Below are 20147 nucleotides of genomic sequence, written 5' to 3'. Positions count from 1 at the left end.
TATTCCAAATCTGTGGATTTTCTGAGCTTCTATGAACTATTGGCACTCAGACAGCTGGTTAATCCAACACATGAACAGAGCCTCCATTGGACACCAGCTTTATCTAAACACAACATAAATGGAACACATTATGCTCTTATTTATGGTATCAAAGCACACGGATAGGGAAGTCATTAGCTTTGAACACAAAGGCCCCTTCTGGGATATCGACAATGGATTTCCAGTCAAAGCATCATTAGGGATTCAGGAGCTTGCTTGAAAGGCGAGCCTAGACGCTTGTGCCGCCGTTTTGATATTTAGATGATCTCACACAGCTAAGTGATTCTGGAAGAGGATGAAGCAAAAGAAGAAGAAAAAAGGCAGGCGATCTTAATTTATACTGCAGTCATTGCCCACTGTATATAAACTGATAAACCTCTGCAGATTAAAAAGAAAAGATTTTTTTTTTAAAATTAGCAGCACCTTTAAGACTGGTTCTTATGTTAATTTTTTTAAAAAAGCTCCTGTTACAATAATATTTGAAAGAGATCTATTGTATTCATGGAATGTCCAAAGATGGGGACAAGACAATTAACTTGGTTCATACAACAGTTTCAAATGCATTCTCAGTATGGCAGAATGCAGTCTTTCAAATGACTTGTCTCAAGTCATACAGAATACATAGGTCATGACTAGCAATTTGCTTGTGCCTGGAAATGGGCCAGTAGCCAGTGAAGTTATTGTAAGAAGGGCGTTATGTGCTCCCAGGCAACAATATTCTGGACTAGGTGAGTTTTCAAAACATTTCCAGAGGCAGCCTCATGTAGAGCATGATTCAGCACTTCCAACGGAGTATGATTAACACATCGGTTCCTGACATCACCAAGGAAAAGGTGTGGCTGGTGCCTTCGCCATAACTGTACAGTCGGCCCTCCACATTTGAGGCCTTGACTTTGACATATCTGATTATTCACTAGGAATCTCTAGGTCCTTCAGTGGGACTCTATGGCCAGCTTTCACCAGAAGTTGCACTGGAGAGAGAAAACCTCTCTAGGAATCTCTAGGTCCTCTAGCACAATTCTATGGTCAACATCCAGTGGATGTTGATCATAAACATGTGCTGGAGGACCTAGAGATTCCTAGAGGTATACTCTTGGGTTAAAAAATAGTTATTTTTTTGGTTTGTGTTTTTTTAGCCACTTTCATTGAGGTCCTGTGTCCCTAATCCCAGCAAATGTGGAGGACCCACTGCACAAGCACATCCTGGTCACCACTGAAATCTGGGCATCCAGGTTCAGAGCTGAATCTAAGCATATACCCAAATTGCAAACCTTAGATTTTAAGGGGTGTGTGCGTAACCCCTCCCAGAACAAGTTAATTCTTTATTCTGTAATTACTTTATGACTGTCCAGGGTTACTTCTAACATCATTGTCTTTCAGATCTTTATGGTAATCAGTGTTGATATGAAAGACTTGTATCACCCCATATCATTAAGAGGTAACATGGTTAAATATTTGAAGAGATGTCATATTAAAAATGGAGTGAGCTTGTTTTCTGCTGCTCCAGAGACACGGAGCAAATATTTTGAACTACAGGAAAAGAGATCCACTTAAACATTAGGAAGAACTTTCTGACTGTAAAAGCTGTTGAACAGTGGAACAGGCCGCCTCGGAGGGTGGTGGAGTCTCCTTCTTTGGAGGTTTTTAAACTGAGGATGGGTGGCCATCTGTTAGGAGGGTTTTGATGGTGTCCTCCTGTTTAGCAGAATGGGGTTGGACTGGATGGGTCTTGAAATCTCTTCCTACTCTATGATTCTGCCTCACCCAGCCTTTGAAAATTTAGGCCAAGGAACATGATTTGCATTTTTCTGGATTCTATTACATTCTATCCCATTCCCACAGCTGTACAAATATGAGGTATATGCTTTATAACCTGAGGCCAATATAGACGGAGAGAATAAGAGGCAGTTTCTCCTGGTTTTATTCCCCTCTTGCACTGCCACCCCCATTCCTTGTGTATCTTGCCTTTAGATTGTAAGCCTGAGAGCAAGGAAGTGTCTAATTACAAATTTGTAAACTGCTCTGTCAGAAGAGCGAGGTATAAATACTCTGAATGAATGAATGATACCACTCTGTACTGCAACCTATAGAAGTGGGTGCATACCCAGAAAAGCTCATGCTAAAATGGAAACCAATTAGTCTTAAAAATGCTACTACATTCCTTTTTCCTCTCCACCTCCCTTCCTCCTTTTAAAAGTGCTCCCAGTGAAGTCTGACAAAGTTAGAGCTGTAACTAATCCATTTCTAGCTGGTTCCAGATTAGACAGGTTGACTAAGAAATCTCTCCACACTGTTGTGTAAGGAAGAATTATATATCAGACAATCAGCCACCGTCAGTACTGGCCGTGAACCATGAACAGCATAGCTTAGAAATGTCACTCTCTTGGACCACAACTCCCAAAATCCCAGTGGTATCATGATCATAGGGAACATCCTGAATGGGAGACTCTGGGAATAATAGCCCCCAAAACATTATTTTTCATGCTCTCATTGACACATAAACCTTCTTCCTTCACTGTACTAGGAAGGAAAAGCAAAGCTTGGAAAAGTTGTTTGTTAATGAAGATTAGAACTCTCAAGTCCTTGGGGAGGGGCAGGGAGGGAGTCTGGATGTTTGCGTCCATAAAAGCAACTGTTCCAAACTCTAGAAAAAATAATACACCTTTGAGAGAGTGCTTTCTCCTTCTTTCCCATACAGTGTTTTCTCTCTGACATACCCTGAAAGCACAAAAGATACAAGAAAAATTCACCTGCAATTTGAACCGAGCCATCTTCTCCCAAAAGAATGTTTCCAGCTTTCACATCCCTGGAAAGAAAAGACAAATAAGAAAATGGTCAGCTGTAAGTCTTAATTATGGATTCTTCCTTTGTGTTAGACTCCAGCTGTTGCTGTTGCCATTGTTGTTGTTGTGTGCCTTCAAATCATTTCTGACTTATAGCAACTCTAAGGCAAACCTATCATGGGATTTTTTTTTTTTTTGCAAGATTCATTCAGAGGGGCTTTTCCTTTGCCTTCGAGGCTGAGAGAGTATGACTTGTCCAAGGTCACCAAGTAGGTTTCCATGGCCAAACAGGGATTTGAATCCTGGTATTCAGAGTCGTAGTCTAGAGCTCAAATAACTACATCACACTGCCTCTCCTGCTATGCTGGCAGCTTCTCTTTCTATCTGCTCCACAATGCATTATCAATGTGGCTGCAGTAGAATCGCTTGAGTCTCTGCAGGAAAATTATTTTCCTAACATGGCCCAGCTCAGAAGAGGAAAGCACATCTGCCTCTCTGTTGGAATCCCACACTGCATCAGAACCTTAAATGCAAAGCCAACTTTTCCTTGACACTTTTTGCAAGCCTCTTTAGTGGAGCTTGAAAAAATTACTTTATGGGACTCCTGCTTCCATAATCTCCCAGGCAGCATGATTTTTGCTGATTACTATGGCTGGGAAAATCTAAGATGCCAAAAAGTGACTTCTCTAAACAGGGTCTTTCAGTCCCACACCCTTCTCTTACTGAGGACATGTTAAGTGCATGAAGCTGAAGGCAACCACAATCTCTTCCCCTATTTACTCTTGCCTCTCCTTACTTATTCTTCCCCCATGCCAGATGTGAGATTTTAAGCTCTTTAAAGCAAGGGTCTTCCCTACCACGGACAAGGATGGTACTACAGAAATATGTTATTGCCCTATCATCAACAGGTCATCTATCACCTTTACAAATAATTAGTTTTCATATAATTTTTAAACATCTGCACCAATTATCTCTGATCTGATGTCCCACCAATCTTTTGAACATACACGCATATGATCTCTTGTGGCTTGTAATATTAGGTTGGGGATGGCTGCAGTTGCAGTCTAACATCTGAAGAGCAACAGATCAGTGAAGGCTGATCAGTGTGATGCTCCTAAATTAAATCATGCTCCTAAATTAAATCTGGAGTTTTGGACTAAGATATTACCAGCGTAAAGATGAAATGCATCTAGACTTCTTTTTCTGCCTACGAATACTAGGGAAGACATTGAAGATCTGAACACATATCTGGAGGCAGTTTGGGGATGGAAGAGGCAGAACTCAGAAAATAATTTCCATTGTTGTTGTGTGCCTTCAAGTCATTTCTAATTTATGATGACCCTAAGGCAAATCTATAATGGGGTTTTCTTGGCAAGAAGGTTTCCTATTGCCCAAAGATGATGGCACCAGAGGTGGTACCAGAGGTCTCTGACAGTGAAGGCTAAATCTCTCACAAAACTACAATTCCCAGGATTCCAGAGCATTGAACCAAGGCAGTTACAGTGGTGCCCAACTGGATTATTTCTGCAGTGCAGATGCAGCCTTGGAGAGGTAACAATCCATCTTTTGTGCAAACTTGGATACTAAGCAGATGCATGTCTCGTCTTCCACCCTGAACTGACAGATACATTTAAGACTAAAGGGAGGCCAAAAGAGCTTTCAAAACTTACAACAAATCTACTTGTTTACACATTAGATGAAGCAAGTCACACTCAAATGGGTTTTTTAAAAAGCATCAGTTTGCACAATATTACACAGAAGGAAACTGCACTGTATCCCTTGTCTGCTGGCCATCTATTCACTTCCACCAAGTGCCAAAGAGTAGCAAAAGCTTTTGTCCAGAGAATAATGGCTCTATTTGTTTTCATTTTGTTTCATAACTGAAATGGGGAGGGTGAGCTTGATTCCACTCCAGAAATGAAAGGGAATTTCCACTGTATGCTTCAAAACTCTTCAGGCAGCATACGATCCGGCCCAAAGAACCATCAGGATGTGGCTGCCTACTACAGATTTCAGATATTTCAGATGAAGACAGTCATCTTTAATAAATTAAATAAATAAAATTAATTATTAGTAAATTTAGTTATAAAATAAACCCTTAATACCTTGGGATTTGTTCCTCACCAATTAATGCTGACCAGTCTTTCCCTACCACTCTAAGGTTGCAGTACTTCACTAGTATATCAGAAAATGAGAATATAAAACAGTTACTTCATAGAAGTTCAAGAACATCCATTCCACAGTATGTCCGACTAGATTTTTAATATAAAAAAGAATGTCACTGAATCTGAAAAATGGCTCCGCTCATCCAAAGCAAATGCCATGCCTTCAAAAAGGCATCGCTTTAGAGAATTCTCCTTCCAGAATGAGCAATAAATTATGCTTATTATCTGGAACCATCACATCATGGATAACCTATATAGTGTGAAGACACTGTGATGGGGGCTAAGTTTTATTCAACATTATCTGAAGGCAAGGAATCATGTTTCCCTCTGGATTCTGTTGAGAATGAAGTTCCCAGCATCCTTAACCAGAAGGCAAAAGTTAGGAATGCTGAGAATGATAGTCCAAGAACATCTGGAGGTCATCATGATTCTCACCCCTGCCTTAGGACAAGGGGGACTTCACGGAGGAATGCCATTTTGATAAGCAACATCATTTTTCTTCCAGGATGTCGCTTCAACCTTATGATGAACTAGACTGGAGTTGTGCAATCCACTTTTGATATATATTATGTGAAGATAAGGAGAAATCCACACCATATCCTGCAATTTACTGCTACTTATACTCCACTAGTGCGTACGGATTCCATCACTGAAGTAAAACAGATTCCTGTGGTTAAACACCAAGCCTTTTAGAGCCTCACAACTTTTCACTTAAACCTTTTGGGGTGGAAAAGCCAAAACATTGACCAGAAGTCATTGGAGCCAAGCATCTGCTAAGCCCATGCTATCCTGCCCCAGATCTTAACCTGGCTTGGTCTCCAGGCTGGTGTGGGGACAGGTGGGTGCTTCAATGCCCGCCCTCAATCATGCCATGGACTCGCTACCGCTGCTCACCCCTTATCTTCCTCCGCCATCGCCGCTACTGAGAAGTCGTAGTCATGTCTAATAAGGAAACAAGGCACCTGGCTGCACTCATGTGTCCAGGGGCACCCTTTCCACATCAGATGCAGCAATGGAGGTCCTTCCAGTAGTGCTGATGGCAGAGGAAGATAAGGGGTGTGCAGGGCTGTCTGATCTCCCAGAGGTTGCTATGGAGTTTCCAAGAAGCTCCCCAGCAAACAGTTGGTCATTTTGACCCATGCTAAGACCCCGTTGCACCTGGATTGGACTGGGACTGCCAGACTGGCATCCAGTCTGTCCAATCCCAGTCCAGAGGTATTGTCTGAACAGCATGACTTGAGGTCAGGGGAGGGGATTGGTCTTTGGGCCTGTGTGGACAGCCCCATTCCTATGGCTTGCATTTTGAATGGCCGAGTTCTTCCTATCTCTCATTGCTCATCCTCTGATTCTTCCCTGAAAATGATAATACGCCATCCTATCATGCTGTTCTGAGGGAGTACTGTGGGGGTGGGAGTGGAAATTATAGTTCAGACTGTCAGAGAGGAGCCTCAACATACCAGTCTGGTCCCCTCTTTGGAGAATGAAAATGCTTCCCATAGTCTTATCATCTGCAAATGGAGAGATCAAATTTGGGCAGTTGGTAGGCCTTCATGTATGCATAGCCATGGGCTTGGGGCTTCAGCGTAGCCTGGGAAGGGGGCTTTGCTTGCTAAAGGAGGAAGGGAGCATCAACCTCTATAGACACCAAAAAAATAATAGACACATACAGGCATCAGGCATGCCTTCTGTGCCTTTAACAAGATGCCATCTTTGTTGTTGTTTTGTGGCTCCAAGTCATTTCTGACTTATGGTAACCCTATCATAGGATTTTCTTGGCAACTTTCTTCAGAGGGGCTTTGCCATTGCCATCCTCTGAGGCTGAGAGAGTGTGACTTGCAAAAGGTCAGCCTGCTAGAGTGGGAAATCAAACCCTGATCTCCAGAGTCATTGTCCAATGCACAAACCCCTACACCACACTGACTCTCAAGGATGCTTTCATAAAGTAGAAATCCTTCCTTTAATTTAGACATTTAACAGTTATGTGTGCGAGGATGCCATCATATTACATTTAAATGTTTTAACGAAAGGAAGGATGCCTACTTTTTGCACCCAACCCAGGGTACGACAAGTTTCAGAATCTAGGGGGCTGCATCAGCCAACTAAAATATCCCAGAGGGCCAAAATGCTCTAAAGTGACCTCTGGGGATGTGCAAAACACTTTGTGCCTCCTCTGGGCCATTTCAGGCCAAGGAAAAGACTTTTCTTTCTTAGTCACATTTCTTGATTTTAGAAAAAGCCTCTCCTGGGACTAAAATTGTGAAAATGCTGCCTCACCTCAGAGGGGGAGTGGATTCTTTTAAAAAAAAAAGATTCCTGGGGAGCACTGGAGACCAGAAAAATAGTCCTAGGCGCTTCATGCAGCCCACTTTGCTGACCCTGATCTAATCTGATCAAGTACTGGACATTCTGAATAAATGCCTGCATTCATGTTGGGATGGAGATGGTCTGATAAACTGGAGCTGAACTCAAGACAAGCTGTTGGTGGGTGGGAAAAGCCATGAAGAAGGTCTCCAGCCTGTACAAGATTAGGCTGCTTCCTAAGCCCCCCACAGGCTTGCAACTTGGGCATGCTCCTGGATCCAGCAGTGTTACTCAACATGCAAAAGGCATCCAAAGCTTCCCCCACTTCGGAAGAGTTCCAGGACTTCCCCAGCTCCTGCCAAGAAATGATCTCACCGTGGTGTTATCCATGCCTCTGTTAACATTCAGGCTTGATTTGTGTGATGTATTACACATAGGCCTGCCTTTGGAAAGTCTTTGGGAAAGTTCAGCTGATTCACAACACTGCAGCTAGGAAGCTATCCAGGGGCATGGATAGGTATGAAGAACCTATAAAGAACTTAACCAGCTCCTGGTTTGTTTCCAACTGCAATTCAAAGGGATTGCTTTGACCTTTAAAGCCCTAAACCAGGGAAAGAAAATATGTGACTCTGTAGATTTTGTTGGACTGGAACTCCCATCAGACCTGGCCAGCACAGCTAATGGCAAGGAATGATGGGAGACGGAAGTCCAGCAATGCATAGAGGGTTGCATGTTCCTCATTTTGGACTGAAGTACCATCCACCAAGAGAATTATCCAAGGCTCTCTCCTGGTTATCCACTAGGGATTAGTATCTTCCAGGAAAATGGCCTTTTCTATGGTTATGCTTCAGGCATGAAACTCAATTTCAATTTGCACCTTTCTTCTTTTCATTCAGACTTCAAGCAAAATCATTCTCTATCTGGTCTTCTGTTGTTGTGCTAAGTTTTATTTTGTCATCCAGCGGCCACTAATTGAGAACCAGAATCACGTAGTAGTTTGAGTGTTGGACTATGACTCTGAAGACCAGGGTTCAAATCCCCGCTTAGCCATGAAAACCCACTGGCTAACCTTGGGCCAGTCACATTCTCCCTGCTTCAGAGGAAAGCAACCTCCTCTGAACAAATCTTGCCAAGGAAACCCTATGATAGGTACGTAATTCGGAAATGACTTAAAGGCACACAATGACAACGACAATTCACTAATCATTTGACATCTGCTTGGATTTGAAAACTGGCTCCAGCAATTGTTTTCAGCTGGTGTGATTTATCTAAATGGGGTGTTATCTCCTATTTTATTGGTTTGCTGATCTTATCACAAGCCGTTTTACACTTCTATTGTGACTCAAAGTTTTTTGAAAAGTTACCTTAAATCCAGGATGGAGAAAGTATGGCCCTGAGATGGCATGCATCCCCCAGCCCCATTTTTGTACCCCTTTCCAAACTCTGAGGTGCAAGATAAAAAAGAAAGGAACTGCCTCTACAGCTTATGCACCTGAATATAGCCTTTCCTATTGTTTTTTTCAGCTTAACTGAATAATGTGTGTTGTGTGCCTTCAAGTCATTTCCGACATATGGAGCCTAAGGCAAAACTATCATGGGGTTTTCTTGGCAAGATTTGTTCAGAGGTTTGCCACTGCCTTCTTGTGAGGCTGAGAGATTGTGACTTGCCCAAGGTCACCCAGTGGGTTTCATGGCCAAGCGGGAATTGATAGGGTAGCCCAAAGTTGGAAATGACTTGAAGGCATGCAATAACAACAGCATTCCACTTTAACTATCATGGTTCCACCCTATGAAGTCATGAAGTCTGTAGCTGGGAAAGAGTTAAGTTGGACTACAACCCTGGAGACCAGAGTTCGAATTCCCCTTCAGCCGTGGAAACCCACGGAGTGACCCTGGGTGAGTCACATTCTCTCAGCCTCAGAACAAACCCCTTCTTGACAAATCTTGCCAAGAAAATCCTGTAATAGATTTGTATTAGGATTGCTGTAACTCAACAATGACTTGAAGGCACACAACAACACTATTTAGCTTATTTAGCAGCTTTATCACTGCAAGCCAGCTCTTCATCATAACTGTAACCAAACCAGACTGCAATCAGCCACCTCTGCGCTAAAAATCCTATTAACCGTTTTGTACTCTGATCTGGGGAAAGCCAGCATTCAGAACACCAAAAGCACAACACAAGTGCAGAACGTAATTTTTTAAAAATGCTATTTATAGAGCAAAGATGTAATCTGTTCCATTACATTCTTAATGGCTGAGCAAGCAGCACCTTGGGGTCCCTGAACATTATTGCTAAAGTAAGAAAAGATCATTATGCTCCCCCAATTACAGTAAATCCGGATATCCATCCATCTTCCTATGCATTGTTTAAGCACTCAGCACACACACAGGCTGTCAATCAGGACTACAGTCATCGGCTCATAAAAGGTAATTTATATGAAGTGTAAGTAAACAATGCATCTCAATTTGGCCACTGGGAATAATGCCAAGAATCTCTGCCTCCCCACTTACTTTAGTTACCATCAATCCATCCATCCATTTATTACATTTTAAACCCAGTTTCTAGCCTTGTGTCTGACTCAGTCCCCATTCTTTTGCATTTTAGAGTGACTAGGGGATAGTATACACGATTAAAATACTCACCACTCTAGTCAAATAGAATGTGATTTGGCCACATATAATTTGCAGGAGTTTGGGCTTTTCGTGGGATGGGGGCTGAAAAACTCCTTAAACTCTGCAGGAAAAGGCTTCACGGTTTTTACTGGAGTATCTGAGAAAACCCAAGATAAAACTGCAGAGAGCAGGCTTGGATCTCAGGGGCTTGTGATCTTGAAAGGCATGAGCCCTGTCCATTTGATGTTTTGTTTGGTTTCATTTGGTTTTATGCTTCACATTTCTAGCCTCCTTTCCTCTTGATAATTTTTGTTTGTTGTGGTTGTGTGCCTTCAATTTTTGACTTATGGTGACCCTAAGGCAACCCTATCATCGGGGTTTCTTCAGAAAGGGGTTGCCATTGCCATCCTCTCAGGCTGAGGCTCAAAGTCATCCAATGGGTTTCTATGGCCGAGCTGGAATTTGAACCCTGGTCTCCAGAGTTACAGTCCAACGCTCAAACCACTATGCCACACTAAGACAAAGCAACAAAAAGTAATTCATTCACACACACACACACACACACACACACACACACACACACAATAAGAGTGTGCGACTGACTAACATTAAATTGCTGGAAAAAAGCTCAACGGTTTGTTCTCTGTCACACTGTCAGTAACAGCACGGTTGTCAATCAACAGCAGGTTTCAATTGATTCCTGGTTCTCATGGCCTTGGATAAAAAGCAAGAGGACAGCTGTTGTTGTGATTGTTGTGTGCCTTCAGGTCATGTCCGACACATGGTGATCCTAAGGCAGTGATGGTGAACCTATGGCACGCGTGCCAGAGGTGGCACTCAGTGCCTTCTCTGTGGGCACACATGCTATTGCCCTAGCACAGAGTTTGCCAGAGTTTCTTACTAGAAAGCCAGAGGGATGTGGCATAAGTGGGGTCTGGGTTGCAGTTTGGGCACTCGGTCTGTAAAAGGTCCACCATCACTGTCCTAAGGCAAACCTATCATGGAGTTTTCTTAGCAAGATTAGTTCAAAGGAGGTTTGCCATTGCAGAGAGTTGTTGCTATTTGCCCTCAAGTCATTTCCAATTTGGCGATCATATCATATGTGATTCCAAGATCATCCAGTGGGTTTTCATGGCCAAGGAGGGAATGAAACCCCAGTCTCCAGAGTCCAAATCCTTTGCAAAAACCACTGCGCTGCGCTGGCTCTTGCAGAGGAGACATTGAGCCCCAAATGCTTATGTTATACTCTCTCTCATTTTTTTTTCTCCTGGCCTGTCCGGTTCTCACTGGATTTCACCTCTTACAATTCCCTTAAAGCAAAAACATTCCCAGTACTAGAAGGAAAATGAGAAGGAGAAGAAGAATCACATAGGCAGCAGCAGTTGCTAACACACAAGAATGACAGCACTGGATGTCTCCATAGCAATCATGTGCAGAGCAATTTTTTTTGTCTTTAACATAAACAGAAACCACAACATCTGTGAACAATCTGGTCAAAGTGTTACTCAGCATCCCAGAAATACAAAGCTGGTCTCCTACAGAACAGTCGGGTTATTATCCTATGCTTCCAGAGCCCTTCAAAAAACCCTGAGAGATAGAAAAGAGATTGCTGCTGACAACTTTCCAACTTGGTGCCGTTTGAGTTTGGAATTCCTGAAATGCAAGGAGAGAGACTAAAGGAAGGGCAAACATTTAGCCACAGATAAAACTATATCCCCCAAACACTACTATGCAGAGCTTGCTAGAGACAAAACAGAATTTTTAAAAAACTACCATAATTACAGAAAAATGTATGTTGGGAGGCAGGGCATATTATACTAGCAAAATCCAAAAGGGCTGCAGAGAAAAGTCAGGTTTTTTATAGTGGTCACAGTGTTCAGCTGGCGTGATCTGGGTTTTAATTTTCACTAAACCATGACATTTACTTGGTAATCATCGATTAGTAATTTTGTGTCAGCCTGATCTACATCACAGGATCGGTTTATGAATGAAGTGGGGCAGGGAAGAGCTGTGTACGCTGTCCTGAGCTCAATGGAGGAAAAATAGGATATAAATGGAACAAATAAATAATTGTTTATTTTAACAATGTTTAATATTTAAAGAGATTAGACAGTTAAACATGCTGTCTGAATTTAAAACAGTGTTAGAGACTTATCTCTTCTGGCAGGCCTACCTAGTTGATTTTAAACTATAAATTTTAAACTGGGATATTTTTATTTTATGCTGGATGATTTTGAGGTGTCCAGTGTTTCTGTATCTTAGCTTAGTGAATTTAAATGTTTTTATGTGTTTTACTTTACACTGTATCCTGCCTCGAGCCTTGGGGAGAGGCAGGTAAGAAATAATATAATATTTATGTATTTATTTAGTTATTGAATATTTAAAAAGTGTTTTCATCTAAGTTGCCTCTGGGTAACTTAGACCACTACTGAAAGAAATGCTGGTCTCAGAGAACAGATTCTGAAATGCTGGTACAGACATGGACTGTATCTGCACAGAAGAAGTAATGCAGTTTGACACTTTAACAGTCATGGCTCAATGCAATGGAATTCTGGGATTTTCAATTTGTTGTGGCACCAGAGCTCTCTGACAGAGAAAGCTAAGTATCTCACAAAACTACAGATCTCAGAATTACATAGCACTAAGCCATGGCAGTTAAAAGCAGTGTCAAACTGCATTATTTCTGCAGTGCAGATGCAACCATAGTGATCTTTTATCTTCCATGGGATCACCACAGGATGACTGCTTTGCTACCTAAAACCAACTTCCAGTCCTGTACACCTTCAGTAAGTTCAGAAGCACTCTATGAGTAGTCCGTCTGCAGCATTTGGTGAGCAGCAAAATACTGCCTTTGTCCAACCTTTGCTTCAATCTACCAACAACCATACTCTAAACGTGCCTCATGTTGCATTCCTGCACAATACAACTCAAGAGCAAGCCTCACCTGAGTCCCATGAAACTTGCTCCAATGTAAATGGATTAGGGGGAATATAGCCTCAGCTTTCTGAATAACCATCCAAGCTGGTGGCCACTACTGTTCTTTACATAAAGAAAGTGCATGCAACCACAATGTGTGCTTACAGACACAGGTCTCTTCCAGATACACATATGGGAGAGGTGGGACTGGCTTCCCATGGCAGTCAGGCAGACAGCCAGGTGCATGGCAAAAGAATGTATGGAACAGTCTTATGAGAGATGTTGTTGTTGTAATGCCTTCAAGTAGTTTCCAACTTATGCCGACCCTAAGGCAAACCTATCACAGGGGTTTCTTGGCAAATTTCTTCAGAGTAGATTTTGCCATTGACATCCTCTGAGGCAGAGGCTCAAAGTCACCCAGTTGGTTTCCATGACTGAGCAGGAATTCGAAACCTGGTCTTCAGAGTCATAGTCCAACACTCCAACCACTACACCTAGCTGGCTCTCTATGAGAGATGAGGCATTTCTAAAGTGAAGGGAGTATTTCTAATGTAGAGACAATGGACATATTTGACAGAGACAATTGTCTCTAATTTAGAATGTGAAAAATGGAATATTTTAGGTGTTGCTGGACTACAACTTCCAACACTCTTCACCACTGGCTATGCTGCCTAGACTGGCTGGCAGCTACACTCCAATAGCATCTAGTGCAGAGGGAGGCAACTTTGGAAGACTAGGGGAACCACACTGGCCCTCCAGGAGGCCGTAGAAGGCTGCATCCACAATGTAAATGCAAAAAATAATAATCACATTTTTGCCCTAAATCCACCCCAAACTCCCTTTAGGAGACATGGAGGCATCTTCTAGGGCATTCCAGGTCCCCTAGAGGGCATTTTGATGCATTTTTGAGGGGGTGGGTTAAAAAAAGTTTGCAATTTTCATTTTGATCCCTGCATGAAGCAGAAGAGCTCTAAAGATGGCAGAAAGCCCTCCACACCTCCTAGACATCGTTTTTAGCAAACCTCTAGAGCAGTGTGCCATTTAAGAGATTTTTGGCTTCAGCTCCCAGAAGTCTCAGCCATGTTGGCCCATAGTCTGGGATTCTGGGAGCTGAGGTACAAAATCCCTTAAAGAGCAAAATTTGTGGACCATAACCCTAGAGGGTCCTTGGAACCCATGGTCTACACTTTGCTCACTCTTGATCTAGAGCAGTGATTCCCAAACTTGGTCTTCCAGGGTTTTGGACTTCAACTCCCAGAAGCCACAGCTACCTTGGCGAACAGTCAGAAATTCTGGGATCTGAAATCCAAAACACTAGAAGGACCAACGGTTGGAAACTACTGATCTATAGGGACACGCACCCCTGCTCTAACCTAAACCTTGGACCCATTACCTTTTTTGGACTAGCATTCCCAAAATCCCCAGACCACATATTTAGAAGGAGTTGTTGCCCAAGAAAATAAGATTTCTTAGCTCTGCTTTAACCCACCATCAACAGAGATCAGACCATCAGTACAGTTCTATGATTGTGGGAGACAAATAGCTTCCTCAGACCACCTCCTGACCAGTGCCAATATTGCCAGTCAGCATACATACCATTTCAAGACAGGATCTGTACATTTCACCCACATATAGTGACTTTAGAAAACTACTTTGGGGTCCCAATGAAAACTACTTTGGAGATGGGTCACCTTCTGGAACTGCAGAGCAAGTTAAGCCACTTTTGAAAAATAAATATTATTACTGCTTCCTTTCTAGGCTTGTCAAAATATTCAGTTACACAAGGGCAAACCATGATAGGCTTCCCAAGAGAAACTTAAACCCATTAAGCTGACCAGGATTGGCTTGGCAGAAAACATTTCCCCCTAAAGCACACCACCTGAAAGAGCTTAAATTTCAAACTCTTGATTGGTCACTTCCCAGGAGCTCTCTCCGTTTGCTTTGGTTACAGATTATGAGAGATCATTCATCAAGCAACCGGACACTTGATAATCTGCAACCAAAAGAATGCACCAATCAAACTCTAAGAACTGGAAGGGGTGCAAAATATTTGACATATCAACCAACTCTTGTCCATCATGGCTAGCAATGATCTCCGTTCTCCTTCTCCTGGCCAGAGAACACATTCAATATCTTTCTAGCCTGTGAGCTTAACTGCCCTTTTGTGCAGGAAAAGCTCTGAAAGCAGTGGGAAAAGCTGCTGCAAATGTTAAGTATAGCAGCTCATCGCTCCACTAGGATGGGTCACCTGCAACATCTTATACTGGTATTTCTAAGACTGAAGCATCTTCTTATAGGATAGGGTCAGCAAAAAAATCTGTTAGAGCCACTGACAATAAAAGTTGAGGCGCTAGCTAGGTCTAGCTGTCATTCTTTGTCTATCACCCACTGTTCAATGTTCACTTTGGCCTTTTCATATCCCATGCTAAGCAAAGGATCTGGAGAGAAACCCAGTGAAGAAATACCTATTCAGTCTTATGACCATCTATAACAACAACAGTCTAAGATACACAGATGAAACCATACTACCAGTGGAAAATATCAGAGACTTACAACAATTACTAAGGAGTCAAGAAAGAAAGTGCAACGGCAGGTTTAATGCTGAACATAAAAAAAAGAAAATGAATGACCACAGAGGATATAGACAAATTCAACCTAGATAATGAGGAAACTGAAAATAGTTAATGATTTCCCATACCTTGGATCAAATATTGATCAGAATGGAGACTACAGTCAAGAAATAAATGAAGACTAGGAATGGAAAGAGCAGCCATGAAAAAACTTGGCAGATTAAGCCTGAACTCTCCCTGGAAGCCAAGATGATGAAACTGAGGTTGTCATGTTTTGGCCTCATCATGAGAAAAGACAATAATGCTAAGGAAAATAGAAGGCAGTAGAAAGGAAGGAAGACCATATGCCAGATGGCTGGACTCAATCAGAGAGGTTATGGGCCAAAATCTGCAGGACCTAAGCAGAGCAGTGGAAAACAGGGTGACTTGGAGATATCTCATCCACAGGGTAGCCATGAGTTCGAGTCAACCCAAATACAGTTAACAACAACAACATTCTACAGGATCTAATGTCACCAAATCATTTCCTGAAACTCCTACTGAATGATTTCTATAGCTTGACCCAACCTATCTTCTTCCTCTCTCCCTGACACTTAACATGTATGTACATATGTCTTCACGTTAACCGTTGACTTATGGCAACTCCATGAATTTCATAAGGTTTTCTTAGTCAATGAATACTCAGAGGTGGTTTTGCCAGTTCCTTCCTCTGAAATACAGGCAACAGCACCTGGTATTCATTGGTGGTCTCCCATCTAAGGGCTAACCAGGGCTGACCCTGCTTAGCTTCCAATACCAGACAGGATCTGGTGCCTTTAAGGTATTAAGACAGAGGGTATCATGATATACCATAACTAAAAAAGACTGCACTTCAGAGAAATCACTCTCTTCCCTGCCAATAAGCTGGCTGCCAAACCTGGACAGATGTGCTAACTGCATTCATCCTGCCCACACCATGACCGTAATTGTACTGGGCTGCTTTTCTACCAAAGGTGTGATCTATGACTCAAGTCTTCCACTGCAATGGACTTGAACAATCATGTTATTGTGCTCATTTGGACAAACTTTGTGGAGCTTATTTCTTCCTACGAACTGCAAAACCCTTCTGCTCACATCCTACCTACCTCTTCCTATTTTGCTCCACTTCTAAGCTAACAGCCAATGTACTTCTTAGATCCACTTTTATTTGGCATTGATTCATGCAAAATATGTCTCCATATAGTGGCGGCAGTCCTATGGGGAGGAAAACTCTCCCATTTTAGAAATGCACTGTTTCACAGAATCAATTGGTAACGCAAGCAATGACAATAACAATTCTAGTCACAGTATCTAAAGTTGTAATTACTGGTAACTTTTCAGATGACAGAAATATGCACAGCCCTTCAATCATGCCAAAGATGGTAAATTCACAGACTCTATAGTTATGTGTCAAGAAATCTTTTTTTCAAATATAGAGGGAAGCCTATGCTATGAAATTGTTGCACCTCAGTTTTAACAAAATATTCCTATAAAAATAATTTTCAAAGAAAAGTCTGAATGTCTTTGACATTTATACCACTATAAGTAGATCTTTTCCCCTCCCTAATTGTTTATTTCAATTCAACCATTTCTGGCTATTGGGGAAACACTTTTAAATAATTATGTTATGTTGTTGTTCGGTGCCTTCAATTCATTTCGGAATCATGGCAACCCTGAGGCATCATGGGGTATTCTTGGCAGAGTTTGTTCAGAGGGGGGGTTGTCCCTGCTATCCTATGGGGCTGAGAGCATATGACTTGCCAAAGATCACCCAGTGGGTTTCCATAGTTGAGAAGGGGTTTGAACTCTGGTCTCCCCATGTCCTAGTGAAACATTCAAAGCACATCCACTACTTCATGCTGGCTCACTCTGATAATTATACAGTAAGTAATATACAATAGTTTTTGCTTGGTTTTTAGAAATTTTTCAGTTCAGTGTTTTCCAGACAACACTCACCCCTGCTGCTGACCTATCTCCATGAATACTTGGTTCATACATACTTTATGGTTGGCCACATTTAACACATGATTGAAGAAGGCTTGTAGAAATGCTTGCGTGTTGAGCAAAACGACTTGCAAGAGCAGACCATTTAAGTCAAAGTGGATTAGATAGAGTTGTTTTGAACTGTTCCATCTGATGGCAAAATTGCAGACAGCCATGTATATATGACTGATACAGCTTCAGGTGGAAGAAGCAAGTAAAGGACTGAGGCTTCATCTGCACTGCAGAAGTAGTGCAGTTTTAACTGCCATGGTTCCACACTATGGAATTCTGGGGCTTGTAGTTTGTTGTGGTACCAGAGCTCTCTGAGAGAAGGCTGAATAACTCACAAAACTACAAATCCAAGAATTCCATAGTATTGAACCATGCAAGTTAAAGTGTATCAAACTGAATTATTTCTGTAGTGCAGGGGCAGCTTGACTCTCATCTGAGTATTATGAGCAGACATGGGTAGAGAACCTAAACGGAGGCAACCTGAACACTGATGACTATGTTACTGTCTCATGTCAATCTGTTTGATTTTTTATTCTGCTCTATTTTATTGTACATTTTAACCATGTCTGCTCCTAAAAACAAATCGAACAGAAAAAAATATTTAATATAATTAGCAGAGGAGGCTCAGCTGGCTGCAGTGAGAGATCTGAGCACATCCAGTCACTTCCAAGTTCAGGCTGAAGAAGCACTTGGAAATGCAGTATGCACTAGGGGAAACTACAACAGAAAGGGAAAATGTAACATAGGCCTGTTACAGACTGCCAAAATAAAGCTGCTTCGGGTCTCTTTGGAGATATGCTGTTTAAATGATGCATGCATTCTAAGAATCCAGAAGCTGCACCAAAGCTGCACTCCAGTGCTTAGGAATGGAGTGTGGCTTTGGCGCGACCTCCGGACTCTTAGGACCCATGCATCATTTAAATAGCATACCTCCAAAGAGACCTGAAGCAGCTTTATTTTGGCAGTCTGTAATAGGCCATAAGCATTAAAATGGATTGAAAGCACAGACTGTCAGGTTTCAGAACAATTGGAACCCTAGATTTGAATCCTAGCTCAGATATGGAGAGTCAGCTGGAGCAACAAGGATGACAGAAACCACATGCACATGTATAGCATGGGGGATACATGGCTCAGCAGTTCTACATGCAAAAAGGCTTGGGATTATTGTTGATCATAAATTTAACATAAGTCAGCAGTATGATGCTGCAGCAAAGAAGGTAAATGCTATTTTAAGTCCACTTTAACAGAAGCATACTTTCCAAGTCAAGGGAAAAAAACAGTCCTGCTATATTCGACACTAGTCAAGCCTCATTTGGAGTACTGAGTTCAGTTCTGGGCACCGCATTGTAAGAAAAATATAGACAATTGGGAGCAGGTTTAGAAAAGGGCAACAAGGCTGATCAGAGGCACAGAGAACAAAACATATGAGGAAAGGTTAAATGAGTTCGGCATCTTTAGCTTAGGGAAGGGAAGACTGGGAGGGGGGCTTGAATGCACTCTTTAAATAACTGAAGGAATGCCACAGAGAGGAAGGAGCCAGGTCTAACAGTCTGAAGTTACAAGAAGGTAGATTTCAGTAGAAAATTAGAAGGAACTTCATGGTACTAAGAGTAATTCAAAATGAAACCAATTGCCCAGTAGTGGGGTCTCTCTTTCTCCGGACATCTTCCGAACAGCTATCTACCTGAACAGAGGGTTGGACTCAGTGACCCATGAAGGCACTTCCAACTCTATGATTCTATGAAAGACAGAAATAATTACAACCTACCTTGCAAAGAAAACAGATTGTGAAGCACTTTGGTTTAAATGAGAAGTGACAGTACACAAAAGTTATAAATGCAATAAAAAGATGTACCTGTGAATTTGCCCATTTTTATGCAAGTATTCCAGTCCTTCCAATACCTCCTTCAGGATCGTGGCTATTACAGGTTCATCTAGGACTCCGTTCTTGTGTTCTCCTTTTGCTACTATGTGTTTAATAACATCCAGGACAGAACCTATAAGGAAAGAAGAGTATGAATTAGTACCTTGAAGAAGGCACAGATACACCTCAGTTAACAAAGCAGAGGTGTCCCTCAGCACTACTTCTTTAACAGAAAATTTGGTACCAGAGATGAAAGTTACATGGAAAGAATAGGGATAGGTTCCTAGACCACAAAAAAGAAGCACAGTTCAACATTAAACCAGGGCTTTTATCCAAAACTAATAAAATAGCCGTGTGAAATGAAAATAGCCAGGTCAGGTAAGTACTGAATAAATAAAGAAAAAAATTATTTGAAGCTTCTAGACACCAATTGAAGGCTTCTTCAAAAATCACTCAGGGATGATATGATAACATCAGCCTCCACTTCTCTTATGATTTCCATTTTGGTGGCTAAACTTATAGAACTATGCTTTTTTAAAAAGAAATACAGTTGGGTCAGCTAATTTACTGTCAGCTTTTTCTTCTGTTTTGCTGTCCACACACAGCTACAGAAGGATCAATGAAAGCATATTCTTTTCCAGCTCTAACTGTGTTTATTGCATTGCTTACCACAGTCATACTGCTGCAACTCAAAACTGGAAGACTATGCTAACCCTTGTTCCTATCCTCTCAATGCCAATAGCACTAAAAAAAGTTCCAGTTAAACGGAGAACATGGATGATGGATGTAAAGTGACATTGTAATAAGGGGCTTGTCAGCAGCTTTTGTAACCAAAGTTTGCATATTTGCTTATAGGTTCAGTTGTCCTGGGATAACTACC

At 41.9% G+C, this 20147-nt stretch overlaps 1 protein-coding gene across 2 annotated transcripts in view; it reads right to left on the bottom strand.

The window, feature by feature from the left end:
- Positions 1–20147, bottom strand: part of OXSR1 (oxidative stress responsive kinase 1) — a 106887-nt gene that overhangs the window by 38901 nt on the left and 47839 nt on the right. For both annotated transcript variants that reach the window (XM_042473600.1, XM_042473599.1), the window contains exons 4-5: positions 19259–19400; positions 2790–2845 (exon numbers count right to left, since the gene is read on the bottom strand). In XM_042473600.1, the coding sequence (XP_042329534.1) occupies positions 2790–2845; positions 19259–19400 (198 nt within the window). The remainder of the gene's footprint in view (positions 1–2789; positions 2846–19258; positions 19401–20147) is intronic.

Source organism: Sceloporus undulatus, chromosome 6, assembly GCF_019175285.1.
Source record: "Sceloporus undulatus isolate JIND9_A2432 ecotype Alabama chromosome 6, SceUnd_v1.1, whole genome shotgun sequence".
NCBI classification, from domain to species: domain Eukaryota; kingdom Metazoa; phylum Chordata; class Lepidosauria; order Squamata; family Phrynosomatidae; genus Sceloporus; species Sceloporus undulatus.
This window is presented reverse-complemented; position numbering and strand designations above follow the sequence as displayed.